Here is a 24,096-nt window from a genome sequence, read left to right on the forward strand (position 1 = left end):
ATAGAAGGAAAGCGCTTGTTAAAGCAGCTTAAACTACATGCACACCATGCAGCTACTGGGAAGAGACGCTGGGGATCAGGCTCTAAATCCTATAAAGCGAGACGGCGAAACCAAGTAGCTCGATTCCCACTTGTGCTCCCAGAGCCTGTGGATCCCCGGACTCAGTAGTGGGGAGCAGTGGGGCGGAGCTCAGACGGAGGCGGGGCCAGGGGCGGGAGTTTCTGGCACTTTCTTGGTGCTGCGAGAATTTCAGGCTCAGAGACAGAAGGCCGGAAACGCCGGCGACGATCGGCTGCTGTTGCAGCTAGCTGCAGGCGGGTCCGCTTCCATCTCCAGCCGGGCGGAACGCGGAGCTCGCCACTGTCACTGCGGGCTGAAACGCCATGGCCAAGTGGGGACATGGGGATCCGCGCTGGATCGTGGAGGAGAGGGCTGATGGGACCAACGTGAACAACTGGCACTGGTGCGGGGTTGGGGATGAGAGGGCGGGAGGGACGGGACGGGACTGGGGACCCCCGCCGCAGGGGAGGGCAGCGTGCTGGGGGGCTCCCGGGACCACGTTCCACCGCACAGCAGGCGCACGTCCCATTGCTCCCCATCAGGGTTCTGGAGCGCCCCTTGACTCCTCTACGTTCAAGCCAGTGACTCGGGTGATTCCGGGCTGCGGACGCCGCCTGCCTGTCCAAGGCATGTGCCAGCACCGTCCCATGCGTCCCTTGTCGCCAGCCTCAGGACATCTTCCCCTCCTTTTTCTTCGCACATCCTGTGTGCGCTTGTCTGACCCATCCTTCTCCCTCCCTACCCCGATCCGGTCTTCAGGTCTTTAGGCATGATAGATACCCTAGGGGCCCTTTTCTTCACTCTTCCCCCCTTCTCTTCACTCTTCCCTCCTCCCCAGTCCAAGGCGTACCTGGGTCAGGCCACCTTTCCTACTGAAAACGTTTGCTGGGAGGAGGGGAGGGCAATGAGGAAAAGGGTTTCTTGCCTCAGCGCTCTTCTAAACCCCATTCTCATATCCAAGGCTGACACTTAGAGAAAAGGAGAAAAAGGGAGCCCCAGTCAGAGTAATGATGGTTCTATGACCTTGGGAAGGTAACTTGACCTCCCTCTGCCTCTGTTGAACTGCAGAATGAAGGTGTGGGAAGGTGGTTGACCTGTTACGGGCGTCCTCTCCCTTTCTCTTTTGGGGATGTTGCAAAATCTCGGGGTAAGGGAGACTGGGGTCTGAGCAGGCGTAGCACACATCAAATTCTCCATATCCCTGAGTGGCCTCCCACCTTCATAGAGAGGGTTGTAAATGCTGTGACTGGTTCTTCCTTTGCACTGTATGTAACCCTGTGTGAAAGGGTGACGGGGGGAGGAAAGCACAGGAAATTAGAATGGGTGTTTCACAGATCTGATTGAAGAGGCCTAGAAAGGTGGTGAGCTTAGCTGAGAACCAGAAATATGTCCCTGGGGTTGGAGTGGTGGTGGGGTGTTCTCCAGACTTGTTAAGGAACCTGTAGCACTGTGTTCTTTTCCTTCTAGCTGACTTTGCTGATAAAAAGGGAACTAGTTATGATTTATAAGGTGCTTGTAGATGGTGCCTTCAACCTTGTGTTATTTAGGGGTTAGTCTGGGCCAATCAGTGCAGGTGGTTAGAAGGAGCTAGGTACTAATTAGGACAAGGTTGTGGACCAGTTAGCTTTCCTCTGTTCTCTCGAAAAAACAGACATTTGCACTGCTTCTAAGCAGTTATGCCCAAAGGTTGGATAAAGGCAGAAATTGAGGCTTCAGTGGAAACATTTGGATTATCTTGGTTTGGGTTTTACATCATGCTTGTTACTACACAAATTACTTATTGTTAAAGAGATTAAATGTGATAATATATGTAAAATACCTCAAAGCTATCTAAATGAGAGCTATTAGGATGATAGATTTAGTGTGTGAAGGGACCCTAAAAGTATGTTTAGTCCAAAGCCTCTCATTTTACGGATGGGGCCCAGAGAGGTTTAAGTGATTTGTCTCAAGTCACATAGGTAGTGACAAAGCAGGATTTAAACCCAGATTCTCTTATTCTAAATTCAGGGCTCTTTGCAACGTGCCATGCTCATTATTGATTGTTATCCTTATGAACTTTAAGTGCCGGTAGAGTTATATAATAATAGCTACCATTTATGTAGCACTTACATGTGTCAAACACTGTGCTAAGCACTTTATAAGATATCACATTTGATCCTCACAACAACCTAGGAAGGTAGGTGCTATTATTAGCCCCCATTTACAGATGAGGAAACTGAGACAAACAGAGGTTAAGTGTCTGAGGCAGGATTTGAACTCAGGTCTTCCTGACTCCAGGCCCACCACCTGTACCATCCTAAATTCCATATACTCTTTAAAATTTTCCCTCAGGAAACCGATGTGCCACATTCTTTATGACAGTGACAGTTATGCCCAAGTCTGGAAAATTATTGGTGCTGTTTTTTGAACAGTGAGGATGAGTTTGACCTGAGTTCTCCAAACCTTTCCAAGCATAGGCGGCTTGGTTTGGTGGTGCGGCCAAGGCCCACACTGAGGTATGTGGTAGTCAAAGTCAAACTCTTGGCCACATTAACTCTAAATGCTGCCCAACTTTTTTCCCCCTTCTGTGGCATATCTGTGGACTTCCACTGCATTGTTGCTTTAAAGGTTACAGCCACATACATTCTTTCATTTGATCTTGGCAATGAGTTTCTTTCATGTGAATTAGTTTAGCCCATCCAACAAGACTTTAAGTTCCTTGAGAGTCACAGAACGTTAGAGCTGGAAAGAACGAGAATTTGTCTAGTCCATGTCATTTTACAGAAGACGAAACTGTGGTCCAGAGATGGCCATCCCAGGAGACCATACCACTATCAGGACACACCCCAAATAAGCCTATAGTAAGGAACATCGGTATAGCTGTTGTTTACCTCCTATGTGCTTAGTGGAGACTCTCATTACTAGAGTACTTTAAGATTTGCAAGGCATTTGCCTTACAACGACCCTGTAAAGGAAGTATTACTATCCTCATTTATAAAGGGAACAGTCTCGGAGAGGTTATACCAGATTGCCTTCTGATGCTATGCTAGGTGCCCTGATGTCATCCATTCATTGTTGGACAGGCAACACGAGCATAAGGAAAATAATTCAAGACCAACATTAATTGAGAGAATCTATTTGAGAGGTCTTTGTAAATTGTAGAGCCACATACAGATGCAAGTTGTATTCTTAGAAGACCAGATACCAGATAATTTGCTCAGTGCGGAAATTCAGAAGGGGGGAATTAGGCATGGAGGAACTTTGAGGTTCATGGAAGATGTAGCTTTTTTTCTGGACTTGGCAGGTAGGATTTGGTTAGGCAAAGGGGGAATGTCAGAGGACACACTGGTGGAGCAGTGAGGGTACGAGTGGGGTTGAGCACGCCAGTGTTGTAGGAGGAGTAGGTCACTCTGGCTGGAGCAGAAGGTTTGTTTTTAGAACAGTGGGAAATTGGGGTTGGTTTGATAGAGTGGCTCCCTTGCTCTAACCTGGCTTGTCTTCTCATTGTTCCAGGGAATAATAGACCTGTATTCATTCCTTGCTACAGGTTTTGTTCAAATTATTCCCACTTCCTGTGGTTACCTTACCCTTCTTCAAGGGCACCCTGCCCTTATCATCCGTGAAGCCTTTCCTGGTGACCCGGGCTATCCTGACCGCTCCTTCCTCTGAGGCCTCTATTGGCTCACTCCTCCACAGATGTATTGGGGCAAGGAGTTATAGGATTATTCCAATTGTCTGTGATTCATCTTCACTACTAGACCAAAACTTCTTGAGGGCATAGATTTCCTCTCACACTTTCCTTATGTTGCCCTCGGGGCTTCATGGTGATTTAGTGCACAGACACTTGTTAAATGTGGGTTGAATAAATGGATTTGGAGGAGGGATTTGGATGCCAGAACTGGTGTCCTGGGGACTCTTAAAGTTTGAAAGTGATACTTTAAAGACAAAGTATTTCTTTACACACTCAGTAGTGAATATGGAACTTCAGGGAATGATATAGGCTAAATTTGCTTTATTTTCTTGTAAGCAAGTTTCATAACAGTTGTAGAGAAATCCATAGATGGCAGATTAGCAGTGGGCAATTGATCGAAATGATATTTTGAGGGACAGTACTAGAGGACAGCCCTGTTCCCTTATAACCCACTCCCTTAGTAACCTTGCAGGGATAGTACTCGGGGCTGGATGGCAGGCAAGGCTGAATCCATCGTGGCACTTCTGTTCTTGGGTAAATCTCTGTAGTGAACTTCCTGCCAACAGGACAGAGCGGGACGCAACCAACTGGTCAAAGGGGAAGCTGCGGGAGCTCCTGGTGGGGGTCGTGGTGGAGAATGAGGTTGGCAGCTGTGAGATCGGTGACCTGAAGCAGGTGGAAGGGGAGGCCTCCTGCAGCAGCCGCAAGGGAAAGCTGATTTTCTTCTATGAATGGAACATCAAACTGAGCTGGAAAGGTAACTGGGGTGGTGTGGTATGGGACCCGTAAAAACAGTGTTAGGGGTACTAACGCTGAGAATGAGCTGAGAGGCTGATGAGGAAAGCTAAAGCAACCAAAAGAGTGGTTGGTTTTTGGGTTTGGGTTTTTTTTTTAACTTTGTTTTTTCTTGTTAAGCTACATTGGGAAAAAGAAGAGCAAAGAAGAAATAGGACCACTGTTCGTTGTGGGTGGGATGATGCTGTAACTAGTTACTGAGAAGAGACAGAGATGCTCAACTCTGACTTTGTTTTCTCTGTTGCGGAGAACCGTCTTTGAACTGAAAAGATCAAAACAAAAATGGCTAATTGGGAATTGTTACTCGAGGTAATTAGGAGCAAGGCAGAGGACATGTAGATGCCCCCTGATAGATGAATAACGCATTTGTTAAGCACTTACTGTATGCCACGCACTTGATGAGTTCAAGTTACCAGGTTCATATGAACTATAGCCACAGGTTCTGAAAAGTCATGGCAGACATGGCTGACACATCATCAGTGTTTTTGAAAGGTTATGGAGAACAGGAGACACATTATAGGATTAGAGTCGGGTAAGCATCCTGGATAGAGACCGTAAACTGTAGGGTAGTGAGCCTTGATTTTAATTCCTGGCAACATTCTTGAGTATATTAGTGATGAGAGGTGTTTCACCTAGAGTCAGCAAAAGCCAGGTTCAAATCTTGCCTTTGACATTTTACCAACTTTGTGATTCTGGCAAGCCATTTGACCTCTGAGCTTCTCTAGGATTTATCTACTGAGTCAAAGGTGGCCTGTACTGTGGTCGAGAAGTGTTTTTCTAAATACTGACAGAATTCTTCTCTGAGAAGGGAAAAAATATTCAGCTGTCAGAGAAAGCCCAGATTAAATGATTTAATGTGGACAGGCTTTGCGAGACTTAAAGTCTATATAAATAGAAATAGGGGTTGCAAAGACTCATCCTGACTTCTTCAAGAACAGATCATATCAGATTCCAACTCATTTCCTTTTTTTGACACAGTTACTTTGCAGGTAAATGAGGGGAGTAGGGTAGATATAGTTTACCTAGATTTTAGCAAATCGATAACAAAGTCTCTCACATTTTTTACGTGGAAAAGGTGGAGATGCGGTCAGGATGATTGTACAGTGAGGTGGTTTTGGAAATATTTGAATGATTGAGACCCAAAGGGCAATCATTAATGGTTTGCTATCAACTTTGAAGGTCTCTAAGAGGAATGCTCCAGGGAATCTGTGCTTGATCCTATGCTTTTTTCTTTCCTTTTTATTAATGACTCAGATAACAGCATTGACGTCATGCTTAGCAGATTTGTAGATGACATAAAGCTAGGCAGGATAGCTAATGCACTTGATGGCAGAGTCACTATTCAGAAAGATTTTGATAAGCTAGTATATTGGACTTAATCTAATAAGATGAAGTCCAGTTGGGTAAATGTAAAATCTTACACTTGGGTTCAAAAAATCAACTTCAAAAGCACAAGATGGGCTAGGCATATAATTTAAGGAGAGCAATGACAAAAAATTAAGGCCTCACATTCCTCACAATACTTATGGTAGTGCCTTTTGTGGTAGCAAAGAACTTAAAACAAAATAAATGCTTATCATTTGGGGAATGGCTAAATGGTGTGTGGATGTAATGGAATATTATTATGTAATGAATTTGAAAAAATGAATATGATAAATACCAAGAAGCATGGACACATGTGAACTGATGCAAAACAAAATCATCAGAATCAGAACAATATACACAATGACAATTAGCTGGAACAATGTAAATGGCAACAACAACAGCAACACAATATTTGAAACTGAATGCTGCAAAATTATACTGACCAAGCTTGAACCAAAGAAGAATTATGAGAAGATACCTTCCCCTGGCCTTTGGCTGAAATGGGGAATTATGGGTGTGGAATGCTGTATATAATGTTAGACTCTTTTGAAGTATGAGTTTTATTCAACTTTTTTTCTTCCTTTTAAAAATTCTTTGTTTTAAATGATGGATGTGAACGGATCAGGGGAGGAATACAGTGGGAAATATAGGCGATGTAAAAACAAAAGAGATCAATACAATTATTTTTTAAGTGCAGTATAGATGTGTGGTGGGGGGTTGGGAAATATAGTTCCATCTGCAAAAAATCTGTGGGTTTTAGTGGACTACAAGCTCAGTGGGTCAACAGTGTGATGTGGCAGTCCGGAGAGTTAATCTGATCTTAGGCTGCATTGAGAGAGGCTTAGTGTCTAGGACTAGGGGGATGATTCTTACCCTACTTAGTCTTGTGAGATCACACCTTGTAATATTGTGTTCAATTCTGGCACCACATTTCAGGAAGAATATTGATTGGTTGGAGAGCATGTGAAGAAGAAGCATGACTTAGGATGATGAAGGGACTCAAGATCATGCCATGTGATTGCTCGATGAAGGCTCTGGGGATGTTTAACTTGGATAAGAGATAATCTAGGGAGGCTATACCAGTTGCTTTTGTGTATTTGAAGGCAGCTATCATATGGAAGAAGAATTAAGTTGTCTAGCTTGGCTCCAGATAGTAGAGTAGAAGTGAAGAGTGGAAGTTATAAAGAGACAAGTTTAGGCTTAATGTAAGGAAGAACTTCCTAACAATTATGACCTGTCCAAAAGTGGAATTGGTAGCCTTGGGATGTAGTGAATTCTGCCCTCCGTAAAGGGATCCAAGCAAAGGCCAGAGGGCAACTTGTTAGGTTGGTCATAGAGGGCACTCTTTTTCAAAGATGGGCTGAACTAATAGTCCCTGATGTCTCTTCCAAATCTGAAATCCTGTGATTTTGAGAGGCAGCAGGCATTGACTTGGAGGGAGAAGAATGGGAGAGGAGGCCAGCTGTTCCCTGGCCTGAGGGAGTTGGAGTTTTCTTCTATAATGGGCTGCTTCCATAGGTGATAGCAGCCTGACAGATAGATTACAAGAGTGTCTCCTCCAGGCTAAATACATAATGAATGTGTATTGATTGGCTGTTGTTGCCTAGGATGGAAGCTGATATTTAAGGAAAAGGTAGAGAAGGTTTAGGTCTCTTGGACTTAGGAATGCTTCTGGTGGTATGGAGTTCTAGCCTTTTTGGTGGTTACTAGCCTCAGTTTCCTACATGGGAATTATCATTCCTGCCCTGTTGTCCTCTTGCGGTGGTTATGGAGATATGAATTTGGTGAAATGCTTTGGGGGTGGAAAAGAGAAGGCATAAGTACTTCTGTGTATTTATGATATGATTACAGTATTGCTGGAATCAAATACAAATTCCTCTGTTAGACATTTAGGGCTCTGTAAAGTTTGGTCTCTTCTTGTCTTTCCAGTCTTCTTACACATTTCTCCCTTCCAGGCACTCAATGGCTCATTAATATTGGGATACTTAATGTTTCTCACATGGGAGGTTATAGTTCTGGTCTCCACATCTTTCCACTGGCTGTCCGCCATGCCTTGTAGAATCCCTGGCTCCTTTCAGTATTTACCTTAGGTGCTACCTTCTGCAGGAGGCCTTCCTGGGCTCCCTGGCTCTTAATGCCTTCTCCGCTAAGATTACCTTCCTTCACTCTGTCTGTATTGTGTGTGTATACACACATGCTCACTCCTCCATTTTTACATATATATATATATATATATATATATATATATATATATATATATATATATATATATATATTATAGTTTCTTCCATTAGAATGCAAGCTTCTTGAGGATGGGGTGTGTTGGGTTTTTTCTTCTTTATAGTAGAGCCTGTTAGGTGATGAAGGTGATAGAGTAGTGGATTTGGAGTCAGGAAGACCTGAATTTGAATCTTGTCTTGTCATTTGCAAGTCACTGAACTTCTCTCAGACTCAATTCCTCATCTGAAAATGGGGGTAATAATAGCACTTACCTCCCAGGGTTGTTTGTGAGGATCAAATGAAATAATATGTACAGAGCACTTTGTCAACCTGAAAGCTGCTAGGTAAATGTTAGCTATTCTTATTATCTCCAGTGATCAGCGTAGTGCATGATACATACTGTAGTCCATGACAGACTAGATAAACCTCTGAGATCGCTTTCTCTCCCCCATGGTGCCTAGAATGTCTTTTCCCTCTTCCTTAACCTTCGGAGCTCATCTCAAGTTTTACCTCCTCCTGAACAGCCAAGGGGTCACGTTGCCCTTTGCTTTTCCTGACTGAGCGTGTAGACTCTAGACTTGGTTATTGTGTTCTGTCTTATGTTGCTTTCTGTGTTTTTTATGTGTGAGTCATTATCTTCCTGGTGACCTTGATTATGACCTCCTCGAGGCAGGGACTATGATAGGTGTTCAACTGTTTTTTCTTTTTCCCCTACAGCATTAGTTATGATAAATGTTTGCTGAGGTAACTGGGGAAGAGCAGCATATAGATGACCTTAGAATCATCTTTCAAGACTGGATTGTCCTTTAATGCTTGGATATTTTCTCAGAATTGGAAGTTATTTTCTTGTGGGTGTACCCAGTGAACAGAAGGGAGCAAACATTTATCAAGCACGCTACTAAATACCTGTGCTGAGCAATTTACAAATGTTTTCTCATCCGAGGCTCACAGCAACCCTGGGAGGTAGGTGCTTTTATCAGCCCCCATTTTACAGTTCAGGAACTGATGCAGATAGAGGTTAAGTGACTCACTCATGCTCACACAGCTAGGAAGTGTCTGAGGCTGGGTATGAACTCATGTCTTCCTGAGGCCCTTTATCCAGGCCCAGCCCTTTATCCAGTGTACCACCTAGCTGCCTCCAACAGTTAGATACCTCTAACAGAAATAGCAGTTTTCTGTGGATTTCTGAGAGGCTTGAGTAGTGACTACTGACAGAAATTTTCCTAGAAGCCTCAGGGGTGAGCCTCCTTTTCCCCAAATCACAAAGGGCCCAGTCTTACACTGGGTAGGGCTTCCACCTTATTAGAGCATTTGTAGTCTGTGGCTATGTCAGTAAATGCAAGCACTGTCATTAAGATCTCAGAGATGGTAGGATATGTCTAGGGAAGATACTTATTGAAGGCAGCGTCCTGAAAAATGGAAATGAAGTTAGCCCTTGCCAAAATTAAGAAGTGAGTAGACCTCAGAATCTTCCCTTTTTCATCACCTTGGACCAATCCACTCAGACCTTCTGCTGGTACAAAATTTAGATAAGCCATAAATACAGATAATGACAATACACATTATTTACACATTTAGCACATTCAGGAATTGTAAAACAAGGTGGTTTGAGGGAGAAACAAAGGTGTGAAAAGGAAGGTCATTTTCAAAAGGGGAAAGTGAGAGTGAGATATGATCAGAGAAAGCTTCATGGAAAAGGTAGCAGTTGAGATGGATTTTAAAGGCTGAGTAGAAAATCATCAAGTAATGAGAGGGAGGAAAGTGGCCATTTCAGGGTGTAAGAAATGTCATGGGGAGGCGTGGAGGGGGGAGAGCACAGGGCATATAAGAATACCAAATCTTTCAAATGATTAAATTCTTTGATGACCCTGGATGCCCAGTCTGTTTTCTGCATGTGCTGTAGTTTGTAAATGTGGCATCTGGAACCGTACATAGTACAGTTCATAAAGTTGCTGGCCCCTAGTCCTGTTAATGAATTATAACAAAAAATTAAACATTTTAAAGCCTTATTGTGAACATGCATACTTGTGTTAATGCAGCCTGGCAATATATAAGCTTTTTTGCTTACCATATCACGTAGCTGACTCAAATTGACCCTGTAGGCCAAAAAAGCTTAAGGGACTTTTCATATATACCATTTTCTGAAAGCTTCTGTCCTGTGTAGAAGTTGGGCAGTTGATTTCTTTAACTCAAGTGCAAGATTTTATATTTATCACTATTAAATTAAATAATAACATCTTCAACTTTCTTTTTAGTCTGTCAAGATCTCTTTGGATCATGACTCTGTCATCCAGTGTATTAGTGGGCTTTGTGTTATCTGCAGGTTTGTTAAGGATGCCATGTATACCCCCACCCAAATCACTGATTAAAAAAATGCTGAACAGAAGAGAGCTAAAGACAAAGTACTGAGACACTTTACTACAGACCTTCCTCTAAGCTGACACCAATTATTTAGTCACTATTCTTTGGGTCTTGTCATTCAGTCCAGTTCTGAGTCTACCTAACTGTACTGCTATCCAGCCTGCATCTTTCCATTTTCACCACAAAGTTGCCCGGAGTGACTTTTATTTTGTTGAACTTGAGGTAAATACTATCCCTTGATCAATCAATCTAGTAATACTCCTGTCCAAAGAAGGAGATGAATTTAGTCTGTCATGACTTGTTCCCAATGGATCAATACTGCGTCACAGAGAAGCACCAGTGAACTCATGTGTTTCATTAGTGGAGACTTTCCTGGCTTGTAGCTGATAAAACTCCTCTCCAGGCATTGTTTTAGTGGAAAAAGAACCCAGCATAACCATTCATTGTTAACTCCAAGTCTAATGCTATTAATAGCTCGGCAGTGGATTTTCTAATCCCTGGATTTGGAAAAGGTGGCCACCTCTCCCTGGTGCTCTGAGAAATCTAAGCGGGGGGGTGTGTGTGTGTGTACATATATACACACGTATATATAATATATTGTAACATTATACTATATACATGTTAACCTATGTATATATTTATAGCAATCTATATATAATTACATAAATATATGCACATTATTAGTGCATAGTTATGGTATGTAAATATAATACATTCATTTATATGGATATTTTAGATATTATAATATGGACTTAATATAACATATGAATGCAAATTCAAAATACACATTTATGTAAGTATATTCCATGTAGATATATTTAAGATCTCTCTCTATATATAATGTGCATATATACATATAATGTAACATTATATATGTTGTACATTCCAACATATACATGCACATGTGTGTGAGCCTTTTCAAGGCTGCTCAATATTCCTTTGAGCATAATTTCACCTAGGTAGAAATGTGGTAAGTAGGCTAGTAGGTTGTGCCTTAGGTCCTGGTCTCCCTACTCAACAGTCTTCCTGGATAGTCTTTAAGGCCCACATAACAGGCTTTTTAAAATATAGTGCTCTTTCCCTTCCCTAGGTTGATTGTTTATTGACTTGGATGGTGGGACTGCCCATTGTCATGGGGAGACATTTTGGGGCAGACAAAGCCCTTTGATAACCCCTGCTTACCCCCCCGTAGATGCACTAGAGCTGGATGCTGAGAAGATAGAAGAGCTGGAGATTGTGGGAACACAACATATGTTTGGTACAGCTTTCAGTTGTTTGTTACTTTTGTTTAAATTGCATCAGGGTGCTGTGTGGGTTAGGCAAGGAGAGGCTGATTTTTGTTTATGATGGGTTTTGATTTTAATTGAAGAATTCATTTTGTTCTTTTTAGGTATAATCAAGGAATCTGGTGCAAAGCATAGAGGATCAGTTGAAATACCTCACCTCTCTGAAGAAAATGAAGTGGATGATACAGAGGTTTGTGGTCATGTTTTTTAAAAAATTGCTGTAGAAGTTGGGCACTTGGAGAATTGCTTATCCCATGGAATCATTCCATTTGGTGGTATTATTGAATTACAATTGTCACATTGTTTTAATGAGTGAATTCTATTAGTCTAGTGATATTTTCCTCTTCTCCCTTCCCTTCCCTTCTCTCAGAGTATTTCCTATGATATTGTTGCTCCTCTGCAACACTGAATAACTTTTAAAGAAAATAGCTGTTCCCTGGTTAGTTGTGACTTCCTCGGATGTCTGGCATTTCGTTAAAGGGACTGGTGAGAGTTGCTTATCAGAGAAATCCCTCTTCATTACAGGTTGCACCATACATGGGAAAACTTCTGAGGGAGGGAAGCCCCTTCTTAAGGGGTTTCTGTGCTGTGCCGAGAGAGTGCATAATGGTTTGGATGCACTGGCTTTGAATTAGAGGACTTAGTTTCAAAGCCCACCTCTGTTAATTATTACATAGGGGAAATCGGACAAGTCCCTTAACTTCCTAGGGCCTTCTATAGTTTTTGCATCTGTAGAATGAAGAGGGTGAAGAAGATGGCATATGAAGCCCTTTGCATCTCGAGAACTATCACCCTGTGATTGTGTTATTTTAGTCTTAGGTCTCTGGAGAAGCGTTTTACAGAAGGAAACCTATTCAACACACTGTGCTGATTCTACTGTTTTGAGATCAGATTTTTAGTAGGTTCATGTTTTTCTGATTTATAGATAAATGTGAGTAAAAAGAAAGGAGACGGAGATTCACTGAAAGAGCTTATGAAAACTGCAGGGGTGGCCAAGGTCAGAGAAGCCCTTGAAAATTACCTGAAAGCCCTGAAGACAGGTAAAGCCAGTGAGCTGTGGTGTGGTCTTTTGTTTTTTTTTCTTTTCCTGTTTTACTAAGTTATCCCCACCTTCATCTTAATTCTCAACTTAGTTTAGTATAATACCAGATTCTTCAGGAATAAATATAACTTTTTGCTCTAGGATTAAATTTTATTCTGGAAGAATGGAGTTGATCACTGCAGAGACAACAGGGTTTTGCATGGTAGGCAGAATGGGCCTTTGTGCATCAACAGTGGCCACGTGCTAAGTCTGGTTTCAAAAAAAAAAAGTATTTTTCACACGTGTGTGCTTATGAGACATAAGCAGTGCTTTTCACACCATGGATGCATACTTAACACATGGTCACTACTTATATACAAGGTCCCATTTTTCCTACATAAATTCATACATAATCTTACTTATTGGGGGTGGTGGTAGTGGTGGATCAGGATCATAGGGATCCTGATAGAAATATCCTAATAATTCCTGTGGCAGATAATTAATAATAACTGGGGAAACAATTTGAGCTATATGATTTATTAGTAAAACAGGTATAATAAATGGGTCAGTGGACTCTCCAGTCAGTCTAAAGACCCTGAATACGAGTTAGACAGATTTTTATGTATTAAAAGCAATTTTTCCAAAAGGCTAGTTAATTAAAATAAATTAACCAAGATAAAAAATTAGGTAATCTGATTTCTAATTGGAGGAAAGATTGAGGACTTTCCAAGTTGGGAGGGGGAAAGTCAACAGGTGCAACTTCCTGAAATTGGAAAATTCCAATTCACATTCCACCCAAGTGTCTGTATTCAATCAAAGAAACATGGGAACAATAACTGAGTGACCAGTAGGGGACAAGTTTTTAGATAAGACATATGAGTTGCCTGAGACACTTAATTGTGAGAAAACTACTTGTGCCAGTCTTTGAATATGACTGAGTTTCTGGTCATCATAACATAGTTAAGAGTCTCTAAGCAACAGGTAGGGGTAGTTCAGCTTCTCAGCCATCCATGGACAGGTTAAAACAATGCAATAAAGTTTTCTCACAAGTCTCATAATTGAATAAAGTGTTTTTTTTTCACAAGACAGAAATTGAACTAGACCCATGTAATTGAATAGAAAGGGAACTGAGCTAGCTCCAGCATTGAGTCACAAGATGGAGTTAGTGTAGTTCACTTAATTCCCACATCCCCAAGTCATGTTTTAGTCTGATGTTTCTCACCTTGGGCTCTATAGAACCCTAATGTCTTCCATGATGTAAATTCAATTTGATATTTCAATGCCTACAATATGTAAGGAAATCTTCCTGACAGCTAGAATCTAGAAAGACAAAAATGACATAGTTCTTATACTCACTGAGGCTGGGTGGAGAGGAGTGGAAACTGGGCAGGAGATTATGGGACATGTACAGGTGTGATAGAAGGTAGGCTGTGATGGGGCAAAAGAAAAATCAAAACAGAGTACTCTAGGAATATGTGGGGCAGGAAAGAATATTCAGCTGTCAGAGAAATCTCAGATTAAATGATTTAACGTGTACAGGCGTTGCAAGACTTAAAGTCTATATAAATGTTCTGTTATTGTTATTAGGAGGTGGTACCCAAGCCGAGCCTTTAAGGGATATAAGCTTTTGGAGGATGGCCTGGGTAAATGTACAGAGACAGGAGATGGTCTATTGTGTTTAGGGAATAGCTAACAGTCCAGTTTGCCTGGATCATATAAAGGGAAGGGAATATGTGTGAAATAAGACTGAATAGATTGTAGAGGGCCTCAAATGCCAAACTAGAGAGTTTGCATTTCATCTTGAGTCAGTAGGCAGCCACTGAAGGTTTCTAAGTTGGAAAATGACAGAGGAGCATAGGAGCATAGATTTAACACTAAAGGGAACTTCAAGGCCCCTTATTTTATAGATGAGCAAAATGAGGCTTAGAAAGGTTAAGTGACTGTCCCGTGGTCATACACACAGAGCTGTGAAGTAGTCAGAAGAGGTATTTGAATTCAGATCTCCTTGACTCCATGACTAGCAATCTCTCTCTGTCTCTCTTCCCCACCCCCCTCCCCCACCCCTTTCTCTCTCTCTCTCTCTCTCTCAACTGGTTTATTTTCATTATAAGGAAAAATCACAAAACAAAAATGAAAGACAATCATTATAATTTTGTAATATACATGCTATGTAACTGGAATAGCACAGAGTCTATGTCCTAGGAGGAGGCATGGTCAGGGGAGGGAGGAAGTTTTTTCCCAAAGGTGACTGCTTTTTTCCCATATAATGTGGGATTCCAGACAAATATCTGGCATTCTGCAAGGCACTCTTCTAGATGGTGGAAAAAAAGCTGATGTAACATTCAGTTCTTGTGCGATAGGCACTCGGTCTTTCCTTTTCAGGAAAGAGATTCTTTATTTTTTACTTCAGAGACACTTGTAGCACTGTACCTCCTATTCCATCCTGCCTTATTGTCAGACCTATGACTTGTGAAGATTTTTGATAATTGTGTTAGAACGCAGATTGGAGAAGACAGACTGACCGAAGAACATTAGGGTAGTACAAGCGGGTGGAGATGAGAGCCTGAACAAGGGTAGTGATTCATACTGAGTGGAGATAAAGGAGGATTAAAGATGATAAAGAAGTAGAATTGACAAGATATGGTAACTGAAACTTAGATATGGAGTGGGAGAAGTGATAGTTAGGTAAAGAGAAAAATCAAAGATGATTCTAAGATTTCAAACCTGGGTGCCTGGAAGGGTGGTATTACTGTGGGCAGAAATAGAGAAGTATGGAGGAGATACTAGTTTAATATTGAAATACTAGAATGCTTAAATACTTTGCTGCTGTTGAGTTGTGTTTGACTCCTTGTGACCTGGTGGACCATACCACGCCAGGCCCTTCTATCCTCCACTACATCTCAAAGTCTATCAAAGTTCCTGTTTGTTGTTTCCATGACACTATCTATCCATCTCATCCTCTGCCGTCATCTTTTCCTTTTGCCTTCCATCTTTCCCAACATTAGGGTCTTTTCCAGTGAGTCCTGTCTTCTCATTATGTGGCCAAAGTATTGAAGCTTCAGCTTCAGTATTTAACCTTTCAGTGAATAGCCTGAACCATTTCTTTAAGTTTCAATTGATTTGATCTCCTTGCTGTCCAAGGGACTCTCAAGTCTTCTCCAGCACCACAATTTGAAAGCATCATTTCTGTGGTGCTCAGCTTTCCTCATAGTCCAAATCAGCTGTACATTGCTACTAGAAAAACCACAGCTTTGACTACGTGGACCTTTGTTGGCAAGGTGCTATCTTGGCTTTTTTAGTATGCTTCAGATTTGCCATAGCTTTCTTTCTGAGGAGCAAGTATCTTAATTTCATGGCTGCAGTTACTCTCTGCAGTGATATTTGAGTCCAAGAATATAAAATCTGACACTACGTCCATTTTTCTCCGTCTATTGGCCAGGAAGTGATGGGACCAGTTGTCAAGATTTTAGGTTTTTTTCTTTGATGTTAAGCTTCAAGCCAGCTTTGACACTCTCCTCTTTCATCCTCATCAAGAGGCTTCTTAATTCCACTTCATTTTCTGCCTTTAGAGTGTATTCCTCCTGGCAACCTTAATTCCAGCTTTTGATTCTTTCAGCCTAGCCTTTCACATGAGATACTCGGCATATAAGTTAAACAAATAAGGTGATAGTATATAGCCTTGCTGTACTCCTTTTCCAATCTTAAACCAATCAGTTTGGTTCTAACTGTTGCTTCTTGGTTCATGTATGGCTTCCTTAAGAGACAAGTAAGATGATCTGGCACTCCCATCTCTTGGAGAGCTTGCCACATTTTGTTATGATTGGCATTGTCCTTCTTTAGGATTGGGACATAAACAGATCTTTTCCAACCCAGTGGCTACTGTGGTATATTGAGTACAGCACTTGAACGGCATCATCTTTAAGATTTTAAATAGCTCAATTGGAATTCCATCACCTCCACTAGCTTTCTTGTTATGCAATGCTTCATAAGGCCCGCTAGACCATTCTCCAGGATGTTTGGCTCTAGATCAGTAGCCACACTATCTGGTTACCAGTAACATTAAGATCTTTGGTGTATAGTTATTTTGTGTATTCTTGCCACCTCTTCTTAATCTCTTCTGCTTTTAAGCCCCTAGCATTTCTTTTATCATGCCCGTTTTTGCATGAAACTTTCCCTTAATATTTCTATTTTTTTTTTTGTGAGGCAGTTGGGATCAAGTGACTTGCCCAGAGTCACACAGCTAGTGAGTGTTATGTGTCTGAGGCTGGGTTTGAACTCGGGGCCTTCTGACTCCAGGGCCGGTGCTCTCTCCATTGTGCCACCTAGCTGCCCCAATATTTCTAATTTTCTTTAAGAGATTTTGTCTTTTCCATTCTATTGTTTTCTTCTATTTCTCTGCATTACTCATTTATGAAAACTTTCTTATCTTTCCTTGCTATGCTCTGGAATTCTGTATTCAGTTGGATATTGTTCCTTTTTTCTTTTACCTTTCATTTTCCTTCTTTCCTCAGCTACTTGTAAAGCTTCGTCAGACTTTTTTTTTTTTTTTTGCTTTTTTGTTCTTTTTTCTTAGGAATGTTTTTGTTGCTGCTTCCCGCTTAATGTTGCAAACCTTTGTTAGTAGTTCTTTAGGTACTCTTATCTACCGGATCTAATCCCTTAAATCTATTCATCACCTCCACTTCATATTTCTAAGGGATGTGATTTAGGTCACACCTATATGGTCTGATGGTTTTTCCTACTTTCTTCACTTGAAGTCTGAATTTTCAATAAGCAGCTTATGATCTGATCCAGTCAGCTCCAGGTCTTGTTTTAACTGACCATACAGAGCTTTTCCACCTTTGGCTACAAATTACATAATCAGTCTTATTTCCATATTGACCCCAATGGTATATTGGACAGCTTCCAACCTAAGGGGCTTATCTTCCAATGCCATCTTTTTTTTTTTTTTAATCACTGTCTGTGAGGTTTTCTTGGCAAAGACACTGGAGTGGATCAGAGCTCTCCACTATGAACTGTCTGTCTTGGGTCACCCTGCGTAGCAAAGCTTATAGTTTCATTCAGCTATGAAAACCTCTCTGCCATGACAAGGCAGTGATCCAGGGTGAGGCTTAAATAGGGATTGTAATTTCCTAGGTGTTGAGACACACTCTCTGTTGACCGAGATCATGGGCTTTGAGAATCCAGGGTCACCTTCTTGATATGAAGGATCAGAGTAGGAATTTTGTGGCGGGTATTACTATCATCAATTATCAAGTAAGATGAAATTCATATAACTGGATTTTTATAAGTTCCTTATTTAGATGTTTTGTGATTTGCAAAATAAATTATCTCATTTAAGCCTTTCATCAACCCTGTGAGATGATTAGTGTAATTATGAGCCCTATTTTATAGATGAGGAAATCCAGAATTAGAGAGGTGAAGGGACTTGACCAGGGTTACACAGCAGGTAAGTGCCAACAGAGAATTGATCCCAGGTCCTTTCAGTACAAGTCCAGTGCTCTGTCCAGATCATATTAGTAATAAATAATAATATGCTGATAAGGAGATTTGAAACAAAAGTCAAGAAAACTCACCTCATAAAAAGGCATTTGAATACATCTAGCTTCTGTAATTAACTAGTTATCTGGATGGAAAGAGATATGCTAAATAGGCTTGCTTGAAAGAGCCTTAGGAGGCAGCTAGGTGGTTCAGTGGGTGAGGGCTGGGCCTGGAGCCAGGAAGACTCAAGTTCAAATGTGGCCTCAGACACTTACTAGCTGTGTGGGCGAGTCACTTAACCTCTGCCTTAATCCACTGGAGAAGGAAATGGCAATCCATTCCAATATCTTTGCCAAGGAAACACCATGGATGGGGTCACAAAGAGTAGGACATAATTGAACAACTAAACAGTAACAAACTAATGAACCTCACATTTTTCTTAATGTGTCATTTCTATAAACTCTCTTTCAATTCCTTCTGTTGCTTTGGCCCCTCTGTCTAACCCCATTTGTGCTTAAAAGGAAAGAAATCCTTAGTTACATGCCTTTTCTTACAGAATTTACAACAGGAATGATTTTACCAACAAAAATTGCACCTACTCGAGAACTGACTGCAAAAAGGAAATTGAGTGAACATACTTTTCAGGTAAAGGGTTTGTTGGCTGCTGGGAAGAGGGTGGCTGTGAGAAGGGGTTTGGTGGTACAACTGATAGAGAAGGCCGACAATGTGAATGGGACACCTGAACCACCTTTTTGGATAGCCTTCCCTAAACACTATTTCCTTTACATACTGGCCACCATATTATTGAGGAACTAGTGGACTAGTCTTTATGTTTTTGTAGATGCACAAGTGGGGCTTTGTGGGATCAGTAGCAGTGTATTTGAATTTCCCCACCAGAACTGGAATCACTAATGCCATCTGAAAAGCCAGTGTTACTATCCTGTTGCTAGTTGAGAGGCTATAGAAGAGAGCACAAAGTGTGTTTTGGGTTATTATAACCTTTTTATACCAAATCAGGAGAGAGCAGCCTCTCCTTTCTAAATGACCTTCTGGATAGGTAAATTTGAAATTGGCTTTCTAGGTTCCCAGGTGAGGGGGCAAATCCAAACCTTACCTTTAGTGCTAACCATTATATGTACATATTACAGATGCCTAGAAAAGGGCTATGGGCTTTAATTTATGACTAAATGTACATAGTTACAAAAAATAAGGGTTCAGGTTGTGGGCTTTAGTAGCCCACAAAGATAACTGGCAATTAAGAGATGAAATCCATGACTTGGGAATCTTTAGTAACAGATTTTATCCAACTGAGCAAACCAGCAAGGGGGGTAGACAATAGGCCAATCTACTGATATCCTCATTAATTGTCTTTTGGGGCTTTTTTTTTGCTTGGGCTTCAGGATTCAATGTCTCCAATGGCTCTGGAAGCAGTAGGTGTGAGGATTCCCACAGTGACAATATATATGAGGGAAATGTTTGACGCAGCAGTAGAAGAGCTATATAGCATCTTCACCACTAAGGATGTAAGTATCCCTGAACATCAAATTTTTGAGATGGGAAAATGATCTTCCTTTTGGTCATGTTCCTAAAAGGCCATAATAAAGCAAAGTTTCTTCTAACTTAAGGGATGGAGGGGCAGCTTCTCTCTCGTTAACTTCAAGGAAGAAATAGGCATTTTAAGTCATATTCAGCTTGAAGCATTTCTTCAGTTATTTACTCAAGGAAAGACTTTAAAAAAAACTGAAGATATTAATTTTTAGACTTATGACTGTTCTGCCCATGACTTTGTCTAGGTTAAAAACTAAACTGATAGCTTAAGATGTGTCCTGCAGTCTTCGCATTGCAAAGTGTTATAAACCTTGACTTAAGACCTAAGAACAACCCCGAGGCTTTTTGTGTCTTATTTGTTTAGTTGGTGCAAAAGTTTTCTAAATCTTCTGCTGTGATAAAAGCTGAAAAAGGAGGCAAATTCCAGATGTTTGATGGGAATGTTACTGGTGAATACCTAGAACTGGTAAGTTAACACTTAAGTTGAAACTTGAGAAATTGCTTTGTTTGGGGCCCATTTCCCTCAGTGGTAATAGCTTTCCATCTCCTTCCAAGTCCCTTTTCTCCTTCAAGACACAGATCAAGCACCATTTCCTGCATGAGACTTTTACTGATACCAAATGGTAGACTATCTTGTATTTTAATTACTTTGTATATATTTTAATGTAATTAAATTAACACTTTAATTACTTTGTATGTATTTGTATTTAATTACACATATCCACCACACACCCACACCACCCCTGCCCTGATACAAATGTAAACTCTTAACAAGTCGCTGTGCTTGTATAGCCAATGTCTAGCACAGTACTTGGCCCCCAATAGGTACTTAACCGATGCAGTTTTTTGTTTTGTTTTGTAATGGAGGGAGTTCATATACCTCATACATGAAAACATTGTGTGTTAAAAGTCAGGTTGGGACATACAGTCCATATCCGTTTATTAATATCCCATACAATTTCTGTGAATGCTTAGATTTTGCTTTTGTTTTCAAACTAGTAATCTGCTTTTAAAGAACCAAAGACAAATAAAACCTTGAACTTTCTCCTATTTTGAGTGAGTGGCCAAGGTAGCCAAGTTCTGTCAGGAGCAGGACACTTGTGGCTATACTGGCAAATATATCAGCTCTTAGCTTTGTCCTTGATATTGTGGTTGTAAAAGAATTTTGTCAACATGCTCCAATAATGCAGTTAATGATCTAGACTGTACCTATGATTTTTTTCCTTAATTTTTACAGTTTTAACTTGAGGATTTTGATGAAGCACTAGTCTTGGAAGTAATTTCAGGGTAGTTTCTCTTTACTTGTTTTCAGTTATCCAATCAAAGGATTGTTATGAAGTGGCGATGTAAGAGCTGGCCAGAGGGTAAGTAGTTCTTGCCTCTGCTTTAGCCTAATTTTAACAAGCAGAATCTGTAACAAGAAAATATCCCCCCCCCCATAACTCATTTAAATAATGCTTTAAGGTTTGCCAAGCACTTTTCTATGGCAACACTCTGAGGTGGGCAGTGCCAAGCTATTACCCCCACTTTATAGATGGAGATGATAATGTATTGGTAGTTCTTTTGGTAATACAGATTCCTGCTAGTTTGTAGTAGAGGTCCTGCCGTCCCTTATCTCGCTCCACCTCTAGCCTCCCTCCCTAATCTCTCTTAAACAAAAATCTTAGGAATTTACCTGAGATGTTTCCCAGAGCTACAAGTTAAGCATAAAATGTATGTTGCCTTCTCCAAAACTCTTTGATTCCACCAAGCCATATTTATTGTAATACACCAAACCTAGCGGTATCAAATGAGATTTTTCTTTTTGAAAAAACAATATGCTTTTCTATTCTGTTTTCAGAACACTATGCAACTGTTGCTCTGAATTTTGTGCCTGTGGTAAGACAAACAGAGTTAAAGCTAACCTGCAAAGGAGTTCCAGTTTGTAAAGAAGAAAGCATGAGACAGTGCTGGGAGAAGCAGCATTTTGAAGAAATAAAGAGGTTTACTGTAGCTTTTGGCAACCCTGAACAGTTGGATTAGCTAGAAGACATTTTATAATGGTATTATACTTTTTTTATAAGTGGGGAAAAAAGTTCATTCTTCACTAAACTTCCTTTTTTTCCCCCTTTTTTAAAAAAAATACAAAACCCTTAATTTATTTTGTGCTAGCATAATTTTAAGTGTTATTTATGAGTCTTCACTGTGAACAAGATTATGGATCTAGAGCTAAAAGCTGTGAGCAATTTAAAATAAAACAGTCATCTTTGTCTAATTACCTTAGCTGTTAAAACTCTGGGACTGAACTGGTAGTTTTGAACACTGGGTTAGTAGTCCAAGTTTCCTAATCTAAAGCTTAGGCCATCAGCTCAAGCCTATAAGATAGTATAAATCAAAGTTTTTGTTTTTTTTTCCCCCAGGGAGTTTGGGGTAATAATTCTATGTAGTAAAGGGCATGTTTCAACCAAAGCAAGACTAACCTGGGTAAGGCACTTGTTCTTCTAAATTCTCTGGGCCCCTCAGCAGAGAAAAGAACATGTAATTCTGGGTGGCAATGGGGACACCTGGTCTACAGGTAAGGGGAAATAATTGCACTTATTTAGCAGCCTTGAAAGGATCTGAGAATGAAAAGCCTTGCTTTTTAAATCGAATTTTCTACCTTTAATACAATTAAATGAAACATAATAGATTCCCTCCCTTCCCTCCCTAGTTCCCCTGACCCAATTTATTTACCTGAAAAATCTGAAGACTGAAGCAACTTAAGTAAACAAATGAAAAGTCATCACAATCAGTTTAATGAAGTGCACAGAATAGCATCGGTCATGTCAATAAAAATAAAACAATTATTTTTACATCAAGTGTGCTTTATTTCCTCCACAGGTATTCTGTTAAATAAAGCACCATATATATACTGCCAGGCCACAGCTAAAGAGGATTCTTTACAGAATCAAATTTCTTGTGGTTGTTTCGTATACAAGTAAACTTAATTTTGATAATAAGAACCACAGCGATCTGAGGCAATCTGCCTCTATTATAAGGTACAAAACTGGCACAGAGGACACCATATTATACACAGTAAAAATGCCATAAGTTTAAATTACATTGTACAGGGCCACGAAACCCTGTTCTCCCAGACAGCCATATTAAATGAAAGCCACTACAGTGAACTCTTAATTACATAAAACATATCCATTATCTGATTGCCCTTAAGAAAAGTGTACTGGAGATGCAAAATTTCTCATCTGGAGTTCTGCCTGACCAAGAATTAAGCCTATAAATCTATCTTGCCATTCAAGCAGAGAGCACTGGACAAACTGAAGCACAAAACAGAAATAAGCAAAACTTATACAAACAGCATCTTGGAAAAAAAGACTTAAAAGCAGACATGCTACATCTAATGTCAAGAAGCAGCTTGGTTTCCTTTGCCAGCTATCCTTGTGACCACAAGAATCGTAGATTCAATGGTCCTACACAGGGTGTCTAAAATGTCATGTTGCTGCATGTGACTAAAGAGTCCTCTGGAATGGCCACAACTGAGTGATAAACTAGTCTCAGGATCCTGGGAGGACAAAGCTTGGCCATCGCAGTTTCTTAAATCGGTTAAGTCAGACAAAACTGCAGAAATTGATGTGGAAGGGAACTCAGGTTCCTCCTCAGTTATGTTAGAATCCTTGGAACTCTGGGGATCTTTCAACTCTCTACAGACTTCTTCAAACTTGCCACTGCTGGACTGATCTTCCATATGCTGTGACCTAATATTCGAAATGTCTTCTGAAAATGAAGATGGAACTTCCATTCTGTACTCTTTGACAGAACTATTTTCAGGGGAGGGAGGATCTTGCTCAGTGCCTGGATCAATAATTGAAGAGTCTCTTGTCTCATTATCTGAAGTGCTAGTTGGAGTCAATACCTCCCTTGGTTCAGTTTTCATATCACTAATGCAGCTGTCAACAGTATGTTCCTCATCACTGCTAACACGCCTTCTTTTAACAGGAGTTGCCTCTTCATCATCTGTGAAAAGAAAACATCTGGACTGAAATGTTTCATTTCCTAACATAAATCATTAAGCTCAGCTGAGGGTAAACAAGTTTGCTTTACAAGAGTTATTAATAGTTAGATCATTTTTCCTACTTGTATTTGAGAAGTAAGAAATCAAATTTTCATTGCTTCACGGTAAACTTCAAAGATTTTTAATTTCATCATTATGGGCACTGCCTTCTACTGACACAGCCTGCAAGCCCCCTAATAACTCAGCAGATGATCTTTAAGAGTTGTCTCTCGTCACCATAAATATGTCCATAAAAGCCCAT

General features: G+C 40.6%; 2 protein-coding genes across 7 annotated transcripts in view; one reads left to right on the forward strand and one right to left on the reverse strand.

The window, feature by feature from the left end:
- The first annotated feature begins 246 nt into the window (after window positions 1–246).
- Window positions 247–22,638, forward strand: AHSA2 (Putative activator of 90 kDa heat shock protein ATPase homolog 2). Of its 3 annotated transcripts, XM_078149536.1 has the most exons (11): window positions 247–463; window positions 4,297–4,487; window positions 11,664–11,729; window positions 11,862–11,947; window positions 12,683–12,797; window positions 18,816–18,904; window positions 19,660–19,782; window positions 20,172–20,273; window positions 21,120–21,171; window positions 21,648–21,849; window positions 22,497–22,638. In XM_078149536.1, exons 1-10 carry the CDS (start codon window positions 384–386, stop codon window positions 21,827–21,829), a joined length of 1,086 nt encoding a protein of 361 aa, XP_078005662.1. In that variant the 5' UTR covers window positions 247–383; the 3' UTR covers window positions 21,830–21,849; window positions 22,497–22,638. The 3 variants fall into 3 exon arrangements, with proteins under 3 accessions (XP_078005662.1, XP_020841152.1, XP_020841154.1); XM_020985493.2 differs by lacking the exon at window positions 22,497–22,638 and having other exon boundaries at window positions 21,648–22,065; XM_020985495.2 differs by lacking the exons at window positions 11,664–11,729; window positions 22,497–22,638 and having other exon boundaries at window positions 21,648–22,065.
- Window positions 22,559–24,096, reverse strand: part of USP34 (ubiquitin specific peptidase 34) — a 313,170-nt gene continuing 311,632 nt past the window's right edge. For all 4 annotated transcript variants that reach the window (XM_078149535.1, XM_020985492.2, XM_020985490.2 and 1 more), the window contains one exon: window positions 22,559–23,797. In XM_078149535.1, coding sequence (XP_078005661.1) covers window positions 23,187–23,797 — 611 coding nt within the window. In that variant the 3' untranslated portion in view covers window positions 22,559–23,186. The remainder of the gene's footprint in view (window positions 23,798–24,096) is intronic.

The sequence above is a fragment of the Phascolarctos cinereus genome, unplaced genomic scaffold (genome assembly GCF_003287225.1).
Source record: "Phascolarctos cinereus isolate Bilbo 61053 unplaced genomic scaffold, phaCin_HiC Scaffold_2;HRSCAF=192, whole genome shotgun sequence".
Taxonomy (NCBI): Eukaryota; Metazoa; Chordata; class Mammalia; order Diprotodontia; family Phascolarctidae; genus Phascolarctos; species Phascolarctos cinereus.